The sequence below is a fragment of the Rhineura floridana genome, chromosome 6, assembly GCF_030035675.1.
Source record: "Rhineura floridana isolate rRhiFlo1 chromosome 6, rRhiFlo1.hap2, whole genome shotgun sequence".
NCBI classification, from domain to species: Eukaryota; Metazoa; Chordata; class Lepidosauria; order Squamata; family Rhineuridae; genus Rhineura; species Rhineura floridana.
Genome location: NC_084485.1, coordinates 44,381,350 through 44,401,651, shown reverse-complemented (window position 1 = coordinate 44,401,651; position 20,302 = coordinate 44,381,350). Strand labels below are relative to the sequence as shown.

Below are 20,302 nucleotides of genomic sequence, written 5' to 3'. Positions count from 1 at the left end.
AGCCACGTGCAGGTAGGAACCTGACAGGGAGAGCCAGAGAAGGACGCATCACAGCCTACTCGTCCAAAAAGGTCGGTGGCCCTTGTTTTAAAGTATTTAGAGTTGTTTTAATAGGAAATTCATAAATGAAATGATGATGATGATTTTCCAGCCAGGATACCTGGATAAAAGCAGCATTTTGCAGATATGTTATATTGCACTTCTGGGCTTCAAATTTAATAACAATATTTCAACAAGTATTTTCACTGCGAGTGTTAAGACAAAAAAACAGGAGCAAGTTGTACTAAAAAAGAGGGCTGGTAAAGTATTGGCAACAGCAGGAGAGAACCTTAAATGCTGAGCTGTAGAAGTAGAACTGTAGATATAAGACACTCAAGCTAGAGGATCAAATGCAAGGAAGCTGCACAGAGAAAATGATGGCAGGCTAAACAGGAAGAATTCTATGCAGAAGCACTGCTGAGAGAAGAGAGGTCAAGGGACAAGCTTTAGACAAGAAACAGAAATCAAAAGCAGAGACACTGATCAGAAACCTACTTCACAGAAGAAGAATTGAACTGAACAGGGAAGCTAGGCAGCAACAACTAGAGAGAGTATGGCTTGCTGCAGAAGCAAGAATGCTACAGAAGACTTTATCTGTATATAGGTAAGGGAGCCCATCAAAGGAAGTTCATTTATTTTACAAAATTTATATACTGCTTGACTGCATATAAAACCTTCAACAGGTTTCAAAAACATTAAGCAAACATTAAAACTGTCAATGAAAGACAAATGTAAAAACAGGTATTTAAAAAATTGAAAATATAATTAAGTAACTAAAATCAACAATTAAGCTAAACACTGATTAAAACACATGTCAACTTCTACACGCCTGGACAGGCTTGCCTGAACAAAAATGTTTTTGGCAGGCACCAAAAAGGGTAGAGGCAAAGGCACCTGCCTAATATCAACAGGGAGGGAGTTCCAAAGTGCGGCTGCTGCCGTGCTAAAAGATTTATTTCTTACAAGTGTGAAATGAATATTATGTGGCACTTGTAACAGTGCCAGTTCGTGGCCAAGTGGGCGCATATATATATATATTTATTAATTAGTCACCCATCTGGCTGGCTGTCCAGCCACTCTGGGCGACGTACAAAATAAAAACATACAAATACATTAAAACATTAAAAATCTCAACAATAATAACAAAACCTAACCCACCCCAAAAGCCTGCCTGAAGAGCAGGTCTATATGTGGGCAGATGAGCATATAAATTGTAGGCAAATCAAAGTCTGGGTTTTGCAGGGCAGTGAATGGGTACAATGGTGCTGGTGGCTGACATTTGTTCTTAGAACTATAAGAGCCCGTATGTAAGGCCTGAGATCACCAGCAGTGTGTGACAGTTGAGGAAGTGGCATTTAAGGCAATGACAATGGAATAATTTCTTTGTAAAAGCTAAAAAATAAATGAATGGTAATATATTCAATATGTGGGAAATACACATGGAACCAAGCAGAAATTACTCATGATAGCTAGATACTATCCTATGAAAGTGTGCACTTCCCACATTTTTATTAAGAATTTACTAAATGTTGAGATATATATATATATAACCAATATTCACAAAAAAAACTAATTCATTGCAATAAATCTGTTAACATAAGAACATTTTCTGAATCATCTGACAACCATTTGAACTCAAAATCTAAGAGGAGTAATTTGACAATACACAGGAACATTTGTTTAAAATCTATGAGAACTCCGCACCCCTTCCCACCCACCCACCCAATGTTCCAGTGCAATTAGAAGATAAATCTTTTTTAAATTCTTGTTATTAACCCAAAGACATTCCACGTTATCACACACGGCTGCAGACACTGTGCATGCTTAAAAATAAAAGGCTAAAGCTGTGTGTGTGTATTATATATATATATATATATATATATACACACACACACAAACATATATATATTAACAGGCAAAAAACCTTGAGGGCTAAGAACGTACCTACAGTCAACAGACATTTCTATCAAACTTTAAAAAGCAGGGAATTTGGGTAGCTATAGTGAATGCACCAGGGAAGCAGGAGACCTGACCTCCTCTCTGAGATATTGTACTGCCCTACAAATTTGTCAAAATGCAAACACCACTTGGGTTGGTCTTTCACAATCAAATCCACTTCCTGTGTAGCTTGGAATGATTTGGTAACATGTTCCTCTGAGCATATGGTGAGTGGTGGCAACACCTGCCATCTCCAAAGATGGAAAATTACATTTTTGTATGTTTGTTGGTGTTCTTACTTTGCTTCTTTTCTATGTTATTACGGTTTCTACAGAGAATCTAACCTAGAAAATTAATAATAATTAAAGCTAAATTTCTTTAATTAAAAATCAGCCAGGCATTTTTTTTAACTTTTAGTCTGCAGAAGATGAAGGTCAGAGTATGGGGCAAGGTCAGTAATAGGATTACAGGTACTCTGTGAACATGGCTGATTTGTAATTAATTTCACCAAATAATGAGAACTCTGACAGAAAAAAGTCCACAAGCAGTCTGGGTTTTCTCTCTCTCTTTTTACACTTTGAACTCTCGATTCTCTCTGACTGTTTTGTGTATCACCATGAAAATTTAGAGGGTTGTTAAGCAAGCGTTTCTGAGTTCAGGACTGTAAGTTTTGTAAGGTTTTGTTTTGAAATGAGCTTACTGGAAACATCAGAATGGCATGGGGGGTATTTTCAATTTAACATTGCAGAATGTGAAAAAATCCATGCTGACTATAGTATACAGCCGCTCTTGTGGCTGTATAATATGCACACACACACACACACCACTGCCATCCCAAAACCATTTTGGTAGGAAAATTGCAAATAGTTTGATCCTAGCCATGCTTATTAAGGAAGTCAGTCCCACTGAAATCAATGGGGAAAATATGCTTAGACCTGCAGCTGGAAACCTCCAAGTACATTGGTGCATTTTCAGGAAAAGTGAAGATTTATTATAGACAATTTGTTTCAATACAATTATTATTCAATATGGAACGCTTGAGAATGGGCAACACAGAATACAATCAGAACAAAACATTACTATTAAAATGTAGAACAAAAACAGCCACAAAAACCTACATCCAAATAACAGAAACCACCGATTGGGGTCGAATCCCCTCGCAATCTGAAAGTGGTCACTTCCTATCTCAGCAGATAAATGTATTTTCTTTAGTGCTCCTTTTTATCAGAGAAACCCACAAATAAGGGTACACCTACCTACCTTTAACCCTTTCTTAGGGCTATCAATTTTGATTAATATCAGGACAAGAATCAACTTGCTTGAAACCATATGAATGGAAGATTTGTATTTGTCCTGATATCAGCAAAGGGCCCCGGTCAGATTAGTGGCCCTAGAGAAGGGGGTGTTTAAACTTTTCCTCCTGTGTTTTCATCATCAAAACCACTCCTGAAGCTATTAGTTCCTAATCTACCTTACATTGTTATTATGGGAATAAAATGGGGGAGGGGTGACTTCCGGGAAGTGGTGCTGGCTGGTGGTTGTCTCTGAGGGAGCTCTGCCTCAGAGGAAGCTTTTTTCAGGTTAAAAGCCAGCCAAGAGGAATCTTGGACTGGCTTAAATGTTCTCCAAGGTATAGGAGAACCGATCAGATCTTCCACAAGACTTCGTTGAGCTGTCGGCGGCTGGAATTGATCAGGAAATTCCTGAGATAAGAAGGCAAGCCGATCGGCTGAAGACGGAGTCAGGAATTCCACGCAAGCTGAACTGGAATAAAGCGAAGCGTTTTTTCTTCTCTCAAAAAAAAACGTTCTTAACCAGCGAGCCCACTTCTGCCTAAACCTTATCATTCGGCTTAAATTACTGCAATAAAAGGGATTTGTTTATGAATCAGCAATTGAGAAACCTGGGTGAGTCATACTTTTTCTCTTTTAAATATAATTAAGGAAGAAAGAAAATATAAACAACTTATATACTTTTTTTACGACAAAAAGCTGGCTTGAATTTGGACTTTTAAAGTTTAAAAACGGATGAGAGGTAATTATTATATTTTGGACTATTTTTCTCTTTGGACTATTTCTTGTTGGATGAATCCGCTGCTCGTATATGCTACTAATTGTTTAGTCTTGGCAACCAGAATTGTTTTGCATTCTTGGAAGCAGATAAGGACTGTGTTGTGCTGGCTGGATTTCAATAATAGGCCTGGAATATTAACTCTTCTTTTTGGTGGAGGGAAAAAAAGAAAAGAAACAGACTGCCCTTAGGTTCTGAAACAGTGATTAATATTAGAAATTAAAGGCCTCTTTTTGAAAATGACAACTAAAAAAACAACCAAGGCCCAGGGGCGAAGAGGTTCTATTGATACACAGGAAGAGGATATACCCCCAGAAATGTTTCAAAAAATAATGGAAGGGATTAATGCTATAAAACAGGAAATGAAACAGGAAATGAAAACTGAATTGACAGATATAAAAGACTATATTAAAACACAAGTGGATGAGATTAAAGGGACAATTGGGCAAATAAAGGAAGATGCAAAAAATACTAAAGAAAAGGTACAAACCTTGGAGAATAGAACAGATATACTAAATCTGGAACTAGAAAAAAATTTGGACTATTTAGCTGTGACTGAAATGAGAAATAAAGAGCATTGTTTGAGATTCCGTGCAATCCCTGAGGAAACAGGTGAAGACATTAGAGATAAAATTGTTAATGCTTTAGTAAAATTTCTGGACTTGAATGAAGATAGGATGGAATTTGAAATAGACAAAGTTTATAGAATTAACTCCAGATATGCAACAATGAAAAAAATTCCAAGAGATGTGCTTGTTCATTTCGTAAAGAAGATGACCAGAGATATGGTTTTACAGCAACACTTTAAATATACCTTTAAAATTGATGGTAAGGAAATACTGGTGATGAAGGAAATTCCTATTAGACTTTTACGTAAGAGAAAAGAATATGCTTTCCTTACAGAAAAACTTAAGCAATGCAAAATTCAATTTAGGTGGGACGTTCCAGAAGGAGTGATTTTTACATTCAGACAACAGAAATACAGACTGAATACTGTTCAAAAAGCAAGGGACTTCTTGAGAAAAGCTTCAAAAGATATGGAAGAAGATAAACTCAAAGATATGGATATAGTTCCTGGGAAACAAAGTCAACAAGGATATGCAGAGGAGGGGAAGGAAGATGATGGATCAAAAGGAGCATCAGGCAAATTTTAAAATACACGCTTAATGATGGATTACAAATACCTAACTTGGAATATAAATGGAGCCAACACGGCGCAGAAGAGAAAGAAAGTGTTTCATTATTTGAAAAAATTAAAATTGGATATAATTTGTCTACAAGAAACTCATATTCAGAAGAAAGATTCCAAATATTTGATTTGTAAAAATTTGGGTGAAGAATTTATTTCAGCTGGACCAAAAAAAAAAAATGGAGTTGTTCTCTATATTAACCCACAATTGCTTCCTAAATTGGTATTATTGGACGATAGTGGTAGATTTGTGGGGGTTGAAATTACTTTACAAGGTACAAACATTTTGATAGTGGGTATTTATGCCCCCAATGAAGATAAAACAAGGTTTTATACAGGACTTATGGAAAAATTGTCAGAGTTTTCATATGAGCATTGGTGTGTCATGGGTGACTGGAATGGGGTAATCTCACCAAAAATTGATAGGCTTTCTGAAAAAAATATCAAAGAGACACAAGGTAAATTACCGAAGATTTGTTTTGAACTCATGGAACATTTAGAATTGGTGGATACCTGGAGATATATAAATGATAATGCAAAGGAATTTACTTATTTTTCAGAAAGACATAAAACATTTTCGAGGATTGATATGATTTGGATGTCAAAAATTTTAGCGAAGGATATTTTTAAAATGGATATATTACCAAAAACTTTTTCGGACCACAATCCTGTGATATTAACTTTAAAAAAAAAAAATCTTGGATTTAGATGGAGACTAAATGAATCTTTATTACAGAATGATAAAGTAGTACAAGAATGTAAGAAGAAATTAAAGGAGTTCTTTGAATATAATTTATATAAAGGAACAAGTGAAAATATTGTTTGGGATACTAGTAAGGCATTTATGAGGGGATACTTTATTAAATGTAATTCTGAATTAAAAAAAAAGAAACAACAGAAAATGCAATTAATTTTGGAAGAAATAAAACAAAAAGAGGAAGAATTGAAAAAGAATCCAGCTAAAGTTTCTATTGTAAATCAAATTAAAATGTTACAGAAGCAAGTATCAATGTTGACAGTTAGAGAAATTGAAAGGAAATTAAATTTTGCTAAACAAAGGACTTTTGAATTTGCAAATAAACCTGGGAAATGGTTAGCATATAAATTAAGAAAAGAACGTCAAAAAAATATTATTTTAAAGATACAAGAAGGAGATGAGACGCTGACAGATAATTTAAAAATCAAAAAGATTTTTCATCAATATTACTCAACATTGTATAAGTGTCAAGAAATTCCATCTGAAAAAATAGAAGAGTATTTATCTAAACAGAATTTGCCGAAAATTACAGATTTTCAGAGACAAGTTATTAATGGCCCTATTACGTCAAGAGAGATATCTGAAGCTATAAATAAAATTAAATTAGGAAAGGCGCCAGGACCAGATGGGCTATCTGCAATGTATTATAAATGTTTGGAGGAAGAACTCTTGCTACCCTTACAGTCTACAATGAATTCTATTTTGCAAGAGGGAAAGATACCGGATAGTTGGAAAAATGCTAATATAACATTAATACCTAAAGAGGACCAAGATTTAACTAAAACAAAAAATTATCGGCCAATATCTCTACTGAATAATGACTATAAAATTTTTACAATGATTTTGGCTGAAAGATTGAAAATAATATTGCAACAATTTATTCAGGAAGATCAATCAGGGTTTTTACCTAAAAGACAATTACGTGACAACGTCAGGAATGTTTTGAATGTGTTGGAATATTTAGAACAACGAAATGATAAACAAGCAGCTTTGATTTTTTTAGATGCTGAAAAAGCATTTGATAATTTGAATTGGAAATTTATGTTCCAGGTTTTGGAGCAAATGGATTTTGGAGACAACTTCATAAAATGGATTAGATCGATTTATACATCACAGAAGGCCCAGATAATTGTTAATGGAGACTTAACGGATTCATGTGAAATACAAAAGGGTACAAGACAGGGATGTCCATTATCTCCCCTTTTATTTATTCTGGTTTTAGAAGTGCTGCTTAGAGATATAAGGCAAGATAAAAGGATTTCGGGATTAAAAATAAAAAAAGAAGAATATAAATTGAGAGCATTTGCTGATGATTTGATAATTGTACTAGAAAACCCTTTGGAAGGAATTCATATATTGATGGACAAATTAAAAGAATTTGGACCGTTAGCAGGATTTAAGATCAACAATCAAAAAACAAAGATGTTGGTGAAAAATTTAACTTTAAGGGAACAGAAAGAGTTAATGGACAAGACAGATTTTACAATAGAAAAAAAGTTGAAATATCTAGGCATCATCATGACAAATAAAAACTCAAAGCTGTTTCATAATAATTACGAAAAATTATGGACAGAGATTAAGAAAGACTTGCTAAGATGGGATAAACTACAACTGTCATTAATGGGTAGAATATCTGTGATAAAAATGAATGTATTACCGAGAATGATGTTTTTGTTTCAAACAATACCTGTAATATCCTCTGATTTACCTTTTAAACAATGGCAAAAAGATATTTCTAAATTTGTATGGCAAGGAAAAAAACCAAGAGTTAAATTTAAATTACTTCAAGACGCTAAAGAAAGAGGAGGACTGGGATTACCAAATTTGAGACTTTATTTTGCTGCCTGCTGTTTAGTCTGGATAAAGGAATGGATCTTATTGAGGAATAAAAGACTATTGGATTTGGAGGGCCACAATCTGAAGTGGGGATGGCATGGATATCTATGGTATGACAAAGTAAAAGTAAACGTAGACTTTAACAATCATTTTATAAGACGTTCTCTGTTGAAAATATGGAATAGATACAAACCAAGGTTTTATTCGAAAATACCATTATGTGTCTCAAGTCAAGAAGCGTTTTATAGAAGAGAAATGTCTGGAAAAGAGAAATGGTTAACTTATCAAGAACTATTAGAAAATGTACATGGAGAATACACAATGAAAGAGAGAGAACAATTGATAAAGGAAGGATATAGTTTTCATTGGTTTGCCTATTTACAATTGTTAGAAAGATATAAAATGGACAAGAAAATGTATGGGTTTGAAATAAGTAAATCTGATTTTGAAATAGGTTTGTATACAAATGATGAAAACATAATTGCAAAAATGTATAAACTTTTATTGAAAATGGATATGGAGGAAGAACAAGTAAAAGAGTGCATGGTAAAGTGGGCAAAAAATTTTGGTCATAACATACAAATGGATCAATGGGAAAATATGTGGAAAAAAGGCTTGAAATTTACATTATGTTATAATCTTAAAGAAAATTTTTATAAAATGATGTACCGTTGGTACATGACTCCAGAAAAGCTGTCAAAAATGTATAGTAATGTCTCTAATGTTTGTTGGAAATGTAAACAACAAGAAGGATCTTTTTATCATATGTGGTGGTCATGTAAAAAGGCGAAATTATTCTGGGCACAGATAGGTAGGAAGATGCAAAAAATTTTAAAGATAAATATTCAGTCAAAACCAGAATTTTTTTTACTGGGTTTTATGGATAAACAAATAGAAAAGAAATATGGAAGAATATTATTATATATGATTACGGCAGCAAGATTATTATATGCACAAAAGTGGAAAATGGAATCAATACCAACAATGGAAGAATGGCTACTGAAATTAATGGACTTAGTAGAAATGGATAAATTGACGTGTTTACTTAGAGAAAAATCGACAGATACATTCCTTAAGGATTGGAAGCCTCTCTTAGACTTTTTGTCGAAAGATCAAAATAAAATGATGATACTGGGATTTGATGATTAATTAAGACAGCTTATGGAGAAAAGGGATTCTGTATGTACATATTAAGGGACAGGTTTGATGTATATTATATACTTATAGCTGATCTGTGACAAATCGGAAGTCAACCATTTTATTTTTATTTTTTGTTGTAGTATTGTTATGTTTTTTCTTACTTTGTTTTGTTTGTTTTTTGGAAAAATTTGAATAAAAACTATATAAAAAAAAAAAAGGAATAAAATGGGGGAGGGGTGATCACGTATGCCACCTTGAGCTCCTTGGAGGAAAGGCAGGATTAAAAAAATATAACAAACAAGCCCGACAGAATTAGAGCCCCACTGCTGCTGCTTAAAAGGAAACAGGAAATGCTGGGAGCTTCCATTATGGATTTCCCACATCGTGTTTTTGGGGGGCTTTACTGAGCAATGAATAGTTACCACTCAGTTTGTTGGGAGCCTGAAACCACTGAAAGCAGCTTGGAGTGTCTATACTTCTCTTTCTTGCCTTGCACCAACATTCCCTTTTTGCATTCTGCTCTGCAAGAGTCTCACAGTGGCTGGAAAGAGGACACATTAGCCTCTTTATACTAAAAGCCTATAAACCACATTTATTTCTGTCCTCTTGGGATTCACAAGTGGGATAGAAGTAGTTTCCTGGGTCAGCCGGGAAACTATAGACACCCCAGACTTTCCTGTTAAGCCAGGAATACCCCATGATACTTTTCTAGTTTCCCTGGGTATTTGTTATATTATTATTACATTTTTATCCCACCCCTTCTTGAAGGAGTTCAGGGTTGTGGGCAAGGTTCTCCCCTCTTCCCATTTTATCCCCTGGATTCCAAAATCAACTGACCTCAAAATAGATAAATAAAATGAAGCTACCTTTCCAGCCCAGCATCTGTATGGAAGAGGGCTTATAACACAGAAGGCACTTATATTTCAATAGTGTAAAATCCTAAATATCTGGGAATGATAGAGTAACAATGGAATGGGCCAGTCTCCTTCAGGAAACAAAAAAAAGGCTGTCTCATTTTTAATATCAATCCCCAGATCTTCAAAAAGTATCTGGCACCCTCCTGAGAACCGCATTCACTCTGTCTTACATGGCTGTGTGTATACACAAATATTTAAAGATTCAGTCAGCATCTGACTCCCTGAAGGACTTAGATCAACATTCAGAAAAGGAGAAACCAGATGATTTCAGCGACCCCAACTTGTCTTTGTCTACAGAAGGGCAAGCAAGACAGAATCATTGCCAACTGCAGTGTTTTCCTAGGCTTAGGTGATTCTGGAGAAAAGACACTAATCAAAACTCTACTCGCTTGAGAAAGATCAACACAGGCAAAAATCTGGCGTTTCACAATTTGCTCAATAACACTGGTCAGAAGAGACTCAAAGAGTGAGGAGTTTCAGCCAAAGCAACCTGCAAGCAATTTGCAGGATGCTTCCCAGTTCTAGCCATCTGCCCACAAGCAAGTCTTAAAAACTATTAACAACCCTAACATTTTGACATCTGTCAGTTCAAGCTTACTAGTCTTTCTATTTACTAATGGTTGAAAGGAGCAAGCCACATCAAAAAGGTGGCTCTTGCTCCTGTAGAATATTTACCTGTAATAAAAACAGAACGGCTGGGGCAAACAAGGTGAGAGGGTACAGGGACTGATATGTTGCTAAGGCCAGAAATACAGCACTAAGGAAGGCACTACCTGAAAAACAGGAAAAACAAAATCATTAGAACATACATACATTTGTTTGTTTGTTTGTTTATTTGTTTGATTTCTTAGTCTCCCATCTGGCTGGCCAACCAGTCACTCTGGGCGACATACAAAATAAGCAAAATTATTAATAATCACAAGACTTTCCATATGCAAATAGACTTTTAAAATGGAAGCTTTGAGCCAATATAGGGTGATATTATCTCCAGGCATACTGCTAGGGTGGACACACATAAACTATGTGTGGCTGGACCAGGGTTTTAAGCAGGGACACTGTGAAATCACTGCACACTTAAACCTCCCATTTCACATACTTTGGCACTTCTGTCTGCAATACAGGCCGTGCAGCACCATGAACAGCAATAAGCAGGGCCAGCTCCAGGTTTCTGGGGTCATTGAGCACAGGCTATCAGTGGCCCCTTGTCCCCAAGGCACCCAGGTGTTGCCATGTGGCGGCCACCACTGCCTTAACACCTTATGCCCCCCTTTCCCTACCATTGTTCTCCATTTATTTTGTACCTTTCACCCACATACTCATACCCCTCATATCTCCCTCTCTCCCTCTCCCCCCTCCCTCTTTCTTTCTCCAACCCCTCCTACTATCCCCTCGCCCTCCTGTTCCTAGTTCCCACACACACCTCTCTCTTTTCTGCCCTATTCTCTCCCAACACCCCTCTATGGCTCCCCTTCACTGCATGCCTCTCCCTGGTGGGGGCTGCCGTCGCCACTGCTCTTGCTGATCTGCAGGAGTTGCCAGAGTGAGGCAGGTCTCTGAGGAGGGAAAAGAGTGGTAGGAAGGATAGAGGCTTTCATTGAACACTAAAGGAGGAGGCGCCGCTGCTGCCTGGCACAACTCCAGTGAGTGAATGCGTGACGCGAGGTGAAGGGAGTGAGGATTCGCTCACATCGTGTAAAGCAGCAAGAGCTGCGCCTCTTCCTTCTCCTCAGGTGTTCAAGCAAAAACCTCCCTGCTTCCTACCCATCCTTTCCCTCTCACCTGCCAGCAACTCCTGCAAGAGAAGGAAGAAGTGCTGCTGCTGCTCCCGCTTTCTGCTGGGAATGAGCAAGCACCCATCCCCTTCACCTCGCATCACTCACTCACTCAAGTCACACCAGGCAGCAGCAGCAGGGCTCCACAGCAACAATGATAGGTGATAGGAAGAGGTGACCAGTGCTGCTGGTGGTGAGGGATCCCTGTGAGGTCCTGGGTCCTCGGCCAATGCCGGCACCGGGCCTGGCAATAAGGCTTCAATGGAACTATAATAGCACAAAGAGTTTCACAGCAAGAGCAGGTGAACATGTGACAAACAGAAAGGTCATTTCATAACAATATTGTTATTAATAACAATAATTAAGAAGAAAAACAGCTCTTTGCTCCCTCTTCTAGCAAATAACAAGCGTCAGCACAATTTCTGTTTTTAAAATGCTCAGTTGGCTTCTGAGTCATACCATTAACACTCAAAAGATTGAATTACTTCGAAGGAGATAATTAAAATTGTTGATATACCCCGCATGCGATACTGACTATATCCATGTGAACACACACATCAGATATTCTTGCTTATACAGGAAATGGTTGTAACAGGATAAACACTTAAAATGACATAGGCTTCAGGTTTATCCAATATTCTGAGATCAGAGGTGCATTAGATGTAACGACCTTATGCAGACATATCATTTTGTTAAATTGTGGACAATTGTTTGATTTCCTTATTTTCGGTATGCTGTAAGTTGTTTTCCCCCCTTATGCTGTGACCGAATTTCTATGCAACTGTAATTAACACATGCTAATGTGGAAAGAAGAAACATTGTTAGGTCTGAAAAAGGCCATCAACATTTCCCATTATTAAGTCTGGAGTGAAGAACTCAGGGTCAAAATGTGGCCCTATAAGCCTCTTTATCTGCCCCTGACTTGCAGCCAAAGTGGTTTCGCCTGGCTGAAACGTCTGACTTCAACTGTTGCTTGCCTGGATGGAGAATAGAGAGGGGTATGTGAGTACATATAAAAACTACCCTATGGTACGAAGGTAAAATTTATATTTTTACTCTGCCCACTTTTGCCTCTGGCCCTGCCCACAACTGGTACAGGGCCCTCAGAAGGCTGTCCAGACTGCCCTCAGGCTGAAAAAGGTTCCCCATCCGATTTAAGTTGTGATCTGAAAGACTGTGATTTCAGAATCACAAGCCTATCTGATCCTACACATATTTGCAGCATTTAAAGAGACACATCTTTCCATTGTTCTAAAAAGTAAAGCAGAAATGTATGCATTTTTCCCAAGTGCATTACCTTTAATTGTTGCCAAAATGAAGAAAGCAATTACAGTGTTGTTGATGGCACAAGTGGACTTTGCGACACAAGACATCACAGTGTATGGATTTAAGAGATAACTGAAAAAGAACAAACATGCAAAGTCAAGGTCCCTGAACATCTACATGGTACCAACTCTCACTCCCTCTTCCTCCACATCTCTCCTCTGGTCTATCTTGTCTATGAAACCTTTGGCCCAACCCTTTAATTCTCACCCCCAGCTAATACAAACCTTTAGAATGTGTAATTGTATTTGCTCACATCCATCCTTTGCTACCCTAACCTAGCCCCTCCTTTCCTTCCCATCCATCAAGATTAGGTTACAAGCCGCTGAGGGCAGAGATTTGTCTTTTTTGCTTGTTACTCTGTAAAGCACCATGTACATCATTTAAAATCAGCAGCAGTAGCAGCTGCAAAAAGGAGTGAAAAAGAATGCCAGGCAATAAGGATTCTGCCATCTCATTTTTATTTCTGGGATGTGCATGCTTTGTCATTCAAGACCCTGAACTGCAATGGTACCTTTGGTACTCTGCCAAGTTAAGAACTTCCTTTGCAAACAAACCTCTTTATTTTCCAGCACAGGACAAGATAATTACAAGAGTCTACCAAGGACAGGAGAATGAGTACATTTAAAATTCAATCTTATTCTGAAGAATGATGATGTTATAAGGGAAAATGCCCTTTTGTATGGGAAATGGACTTGGCAGAAGGTAAGATTAGGATGGGTGGAGAAGGAGGGGAGTAGAAGTGGGGGTTGTTGCAAGCCTGGCGTGATTGAGGCATGACAAGATGAAAAAAAAAACATTCCAGAGGTTCTATTTTTATATATATACATGAAATATTTTAAGATACAACTCCTTAAACAAAAATTTAACATTGTAACTTTTTTCCCCACTAGGATGAAAAAAGCAAAGACATTTTTCTCAGCAGGAGTGATTATAGATGAATCACCACCATTATAATAAAACTATTAGGAATAACGATCCAGCCAGAGGCAATATGTGCATGAAAAATTATTTCATTATTTGGATAGCTGCCATGACACAGCATTGGCTGTTATCCTAGGTAGTCCCCAGGAGGCTGTTTCAAGAAAAGGGATCAGGGAAGGGAGAGCGGGAGATCCTCTGTTTCTGAAAAGTAGTACACCAGCCACTGGGTTCATGAAGCTCTACTTTTTCCCTCTTGTTGGAGGGAGAGGAGAGGGGGAAATGGCACAAACCTATTTAGTGGGGGAAAGGGAAGGAAATACCAACCCTAAAGGTCTCATGCAGTGCTTTTTTGGTATAAAAAGAGGTGCTGGTACTCACATCTTTCTAAAAGTACCCCAAATTCCCACAAAATTCTACCTCCAGCTGCAGTCCCCTAAGCCACATCCCACTCCTATTCTAGAGGGTCTACCAACCCACACACAGCTTTTGGGGAGAGGGTATGCTTAGCACAGGGAGGAGACAGGAAAGCCTTGCTGTATGACTCCACTTGTATATCTCTGGATCCCAGCCAATATTCACTAATAAGTAAAAGAAAGAAGGAAGAAGGAAGGGAGAGGAAGGAGGGTGAGGGGAGGGGAAAGGCAGGTCTGATTGTTAGCATGCTTATTGAATTCAGTGGGATTTACTCCCATGCAATCATAATTAGGATAGGTAAAACTGACGATGGGGGAGAAGGAGAAGGGGGGAAGGCGAGAGGGAAGGGAAGAGAGAGGGGGAGGGAAAAGGGGAGAAGGAGAGGGAAGGGAAGGACAGTGATGAGACTGGAAGGGGAGGGCAAGGGAGAAGGAAGGGTTGGGAAGGGGCAAGAGGGAGAGGATAGGAGGGAGGAGAAGGGCAGGGCAGATTTGATCATTTGCATGCTTTTTGAGTTCAGTGGGAACTCAATCATCTCCTGTACAATCATCCGTAGGACAGGTAAAAGTGACCTGGGGGAGAGGCGGGGAGGGGGAAAAGGGGAGAATGGGTAGGGAGGAAGATAGAGGGGAAAGGGAAAGCCCCTTTCCTTTCCAAAAGGAAAACATTCTGAACAGTATCATTGCTTTTCAGCATTTTCCCCACCTTTTTATTCCACAGCAGGCACATGTAGTTTCCCACCCAAATTTAAACCAAAGCTGTCCCTGACCACATCCACACCAGACCTTTATTCCACTTTAAACAATCATGGTGTCCCGCAAAGAATCCTGGGAAGTGTAGTTAATGAAGGGTGTTGAGAGTTGCTAGGAGACACCCTATTCCCCTCACAGAGCTACAATTCCCAGAAGAGGGGATGACTGTTAAACCACTCTGACCACTGGAGCTCTGTCAGGGGAATAGGAGTCTCCTCTCAGCACCCTTCACAAACTACACTTTCCAGGATTAATTGGGAGAAGCCATGCCTGCTTAAAGTGGAATATATGTCAGGTGTGGGTGTGGCCCCCTGATTAGCCAAGCCAAACAGCTGTGATTCTGGCTTTTAGAACGCTGACAGTTGGTTCTTACTGAGCATGCCCTGAGCTATCATAGAGTCCAATGTTAAATTTCTTAAATTAATTAAAAATCAGCCATACATTTTTTTAACTTTTAAACTGCAGACGATGAAGGTCAGAATTTGGGGCAAGGTCAGGAATAGGATTGCAGGTATTCTGTGAACATGGCTGATTTTTAATTAATTTCAACAAATTATGAGAACACTGACAGAAAAAAGTCCAACAGGAATTTTTTTCCTCTTGTTTTACGCTTTGAGCTCTAGATTCTCTCTGAGTGTTTTGTGAATTGCCATGAAAACTTAGAGGGATGTTAAGCAAGCATTTCTGATTTCAGGACTGTAAGTTTTGTAAGGTTTTGTTTTGAAATGACCTTATGGAAAGCAGCAGAATGGCATGGGGGTATTTTCAATTTAATATTGTGGAATGTGAAAAATCCATGCTGGTTATAGTATAAAGCCACTCTCTTGTATTAGCAAGATTTACCTCCACTGAAGGCAATACTTACAACAGCGCAACCTTGAGTGGGACATAGTACATTTCCATGGGGGTCTGGATAAGCTCAGTCGCATCAGGTGCATATTTATCCAGTTCTATTAGTAGTTTTTGCTTTTTAAACTAGGTATGAGAGAAAAATGAGCTGTCAAAAAACATTGTATTTGTATCAGCTGCCCAGCCTCATCATTGTGCTGCCTGTAGAAAAGTCTTTTTTGACTATCACTCAAGCTTATAAATCCAGTACTTAGACTTCTTCTTACTACCTTTTCATAGGCAAAACCATCTTGTCTGACATGCAGATCTGCAAACCAGTTAAGTTTTCTTCATCTTGGCGAATGATTTTTTGAAGACAATTTTAGAAATACATTGATGTAATTATAAAAAGATATTGTCACTCCCATAATAAATCAATATTGACCTTTCACAAGAGCGCATCAATACAGCCTAAATTATAAACATGAAATTTGCAGTAGTTTTTTTCAGTCTTCATGAGTTAACAAGGATAAGGTCAAGTCACAATTTAAACTGAGATGTATTGGATGAAAATGCACAGCATGTTGAAACTGCTACATCTCTGCTTCTCTATTTGTACTGGAAAATGATTCATCAGTATAACAGGCATATCAATCTACTTGCTCTATCAGAACCTTCTGTTGAAACATAAATGAAGCAATTTCTTCTGCTTCCTGTCTTCTAGAGATGCTTTTAGGTTTCATATTTTATGCAATTATATCTCAAAGGAATTGGTAAGGATTAATCAGTCCTAGCAGAGTTTGGGCAATCATATCTTAATCTAATAAACCAAGGTATGAACAAGAATTTTCCCCATGCCCACAGCCCCTTTGCACCTTCCTTTACAGTGTTAGCAAAACCCAAAAATCTTATATTAACCATAGTTTTCCCTTTCATCTAACTATGGTTTCCAGCTCCCAAACAAACCAGGATAATAACCCAACTTCACCCCTTGACTTAACATCCTTAACAACCATACTTTCCTAGTTCGGATGAAATGGGAAACTAAGGTTAGTTACATGCTTCCTAATTTAATCTAATTTAATTTAAGCATGACTTGTGCAAAGAGAGGACAAAAGGCTACAGCAAGAAAAGCAGTGTGCTGTATGACCTGTTTGCCTGTTTACTGCGCATGAATCCTGATCCAAGACATGCTGTCTACATTGAAAAATCTAGAGAATTAGGTGCAAGTATTGCCATTCAAAGAGAGCCCACTTTTCCATTCCAACATCATGCTGCAAAACTTCATTTGGATGTAAGCAACAAAGCAAAGTGGTGCCCAAGAGCAGAGTCAATTGTGGCCTTTTGCCCTCCCTTGCCTAATTAATGTTTTCTTCCTCTTACACTCACTCTCTCAATGGTGTGTGGTTTCACTATTGGATGATTGCGAAATAATGTTAATTATTGTCAAGGTCGATGACAGTAAAATTCAGTATTGGGATGCAGATATTCATATGTGAAAGGTGAGCAAATTACAACAGGTGCAATAAGAATTTTCTTTATTTGTTGGGTTATTAGAAAAGGAGACAGGGAAAGAGAAGACGGCACACAGCAAATGCACTGTCAATGGGAACAAAAACTAAAAAAATGGCACCTGTTTACTTACCAAAATTTTGTTGTAATCCTGAATGGCCAAATAAAGGGCTACAGCAGTCAGCATATCTGTAATCTGAAAAAAAGAAAAAACACCAATATTAAGAGAAAAACAGTTGAAAATGTAAAATTTAACTACACAAAATGTGCTTTACGGATGTTATTTTGCAAATTAATATCCACTTCTGAGACAACTTGCATCATTCAGGAATGGAAACATTATGGGTCAAAAACTTCTTAAAAGAGTATTTTTCTAGCTGTGAATTTTACATTATGCTGACTGGATTTTTAATAAAAAATTATTTTACAGTGTTTATACACCACCCAATAACCAATGTACTTGAGGTGCAGCAGCAGTTGGTGGGAGAGTGAAGGAGGGAAGGAGCTGTGTACCTGGCTTCTGGACAGCAAGCATTGCTGCAGCTTACCGAGGGGGAGGGGGAGTTTTGGGAAGCAGTGTGGTACGGGCACAGCAGGAGCATCAGATTTGCTCCGCTGCCACGCCTGCTCTGCACTCTTCCCCCTTTCTGTAAGTGACAGCGATGCTTGCTGTCCAGAAGCCGGATACGTCGTCGCTGCCCCATGGCTACTATCACTACGACCTCGGTGGCTTACACTATAAAAAGATAATAATGTATACAAATATGATAAAGCATACGCATAAAATCTAAAACAGAAAAAAACCAGCAGTAGAATAAATCCAGATTTAAAACTAGCAATGGGGAACTTCAACAGCATGAAAGATCTTTAAAGTACTGCAAAATTAAAGGTTGAAAACCCTGGGAAAATAAAAAGGTATTTGCGTGGGGTCAAAAAGACCACAATGTAGGCACCAGGTGAACCTCTCTGGTGGTGGTACAGAGGGTAGTCCACGACCAAGGTGTCACAGCTGAAAAGGCCTTCTTTCTGCTAGCCATCCATCAAACCTCATTTGATGAGAGGACCTGAAGATGGGTTAGAAAAGGACCTTAAGATCCAGATAAGTATATATGGAAGGAAGCGATCCTTTAAGTAACCTGCCCTAGGCCATTTCACAGAATTACAGAATCATAGAATAGTAGAGTTGGAAGGGGCCTATAAGTGTTGCTGTACTTCACATAGTCACAGAAACAGAAGCCAAAGAAAATGATTTACTATAGGAAACTTCACTAAAATTGCAAAGTAAATCAAACATATTTAAAGTAACTATCTGAACTATATCAACTGTATCTTAATACTGCTGTTTCCTCCCTGCTAATTACAGGTGTTGCCACCACTCACCATATGCTCAGAGGCACATGTTACCAAATTCTTCCAAGCTACACAAGAAGTGGATTGGACTGTGAAATACTAACCCATATTGGGTTTGCATTTTGACAAATTTGTAGGGCAGTACAATATCTCAGAGAGGAGGTCTCCTGCTCCCCTGGTGCATTTACTATAGCTGCCCAATTTCACTGCTTTTTAAAATTTGATAGAAATATCTGCTGGCTGTAGGTATGTTCTTAAACCGCAAGGTTTTTTGCCTATTAGTGAATTTCTCTGCTTTTCCAGGAGGTAAGAAATGGGATCCTGTGCAAGTTTGCTGAGAATGCATTGATCATTTCCATGCTTATTGAGTCCCGTGCAATCATGCTTAGGGTAAAACTGACGGCGGGGGGGGGAGGGAGGAAGGGCTGGAGTGGGCAGGGGAGGAGGTAGAAGGAAAAGGGGAGGGGAGGAGGAAGGGAGAGGAAAGGGAATGGAAGGGAAACGCAGGTCTGATCATTTGCATGCTAATGGTGTCCAATGAGATTTACTCCCATGCAATCATGTTTAGGATAGGTAAAGCTGACCTGGGGGAGGAGGAGGGGGAGGGGAGAGGGAACCCAGGGAACCATTGGCTATGGGCGGTTTATAAATGAAATGAAATTAAATAAATAAATAAATGAATGAATAAAATGGGGTGTATTTTCAATTTAACATTGCGGAATGCAAAAAATCCATGCTGGCTATAGTATACAGCCACTCTCATGGCTGTATAATGAGTAAGCATTCTAGTTGTGAATGCAACATTGCATCATACAGATTTTGAATTTTCTGTGTAAAGACAGACATTCGCTATTTCTTTTAGCACTTTGATTTGACTATGGGCTTCTTCTGCAGCACTAGTTAAAAGTCCCATACACAAAGTCCAAAAAGGAAGTTCAATATACTCAGACGTAGCCATCAGCTAAGTAATTTACACAACCACATTAAATATTAATTACAATCATAACCAGGTCATCTCTGTGTCTTAACATACGTTTACCCATTCTTAAAGGACCAGTCCGACACTATACTGTTCCTTATCTGTTGCCTACCTGCGAAGGAAGAACAAAATTATGCCTTCCGGCTCAGCACATGAGACATGTCTGCCCTTCCTCCAACATTCACATGTTTGAATAAGGTGTACACATGTAAAATGTAATGCATGTACGCAGAGTCCATTCCTAAATCAACCATGCATTGAGTTTTATGCATATACATTGTATTCAAACATGACAACAACATGTGGACGTCCTAGAGATGTCAGATGTGGAACAGGAAGGTGTGATCTTACTCTGCCAGTGTGCATAGGAAACAGGTAAATGAAAGTATAATCTAAAGTGGGCCAAGATTAGGATGCCGTAAAGTGAACTGAACCTAGTCACACTAGTGTAAATGCACTCTTATTTTATTTGGCACACAATCACTATTTTAACTCCAGTATTCTCGCACTGGAAGGCTCCTAGTGAAGTCATGAGAACTCTGCAGTTGCTTTTGGTAAGGAA

The 20,302-nt window shown here is 38.2% G+C and overlaps 1 protein-coding gene across 3 annotated transcripts in view; it reads right to left on the bottom strand.

Moving 5' to 3' along the window:
• The window catches only part of PIGU (phosphatidylinositol glycan anchor biosynthesis class U), a 55,578-nt gene that overhangs the window by 25,295 nt on the left and 9,981 nt on the right, over positions 1-20,302 (bottom strand). For all 3 annotated transcript variants that reach the window (XM_061631625.1, XM_061631626.1, XM_061631627.1), the window contains exons 4-7: positions 17,545-17,607; positions 15,937-16,046; positions 12,956-13,056; positions 10,562-10,659 (exon numbers count right to left, since the gene is read on the bottom strand). In XM_061631625.1, the coding sequence (XP_061487609.1) occupies positions 10,562-10,659; positions 12,956-13,056; positions 15,937-16,046; positions 17,545-17,607 (372 nt within the window). The remainder of the gene's footprint in view (positions 1-10,561; positions 10,660-12,955; positions 13,057-15,936; positions 16,047-17,544; positions 17,608-20,302) is intronic.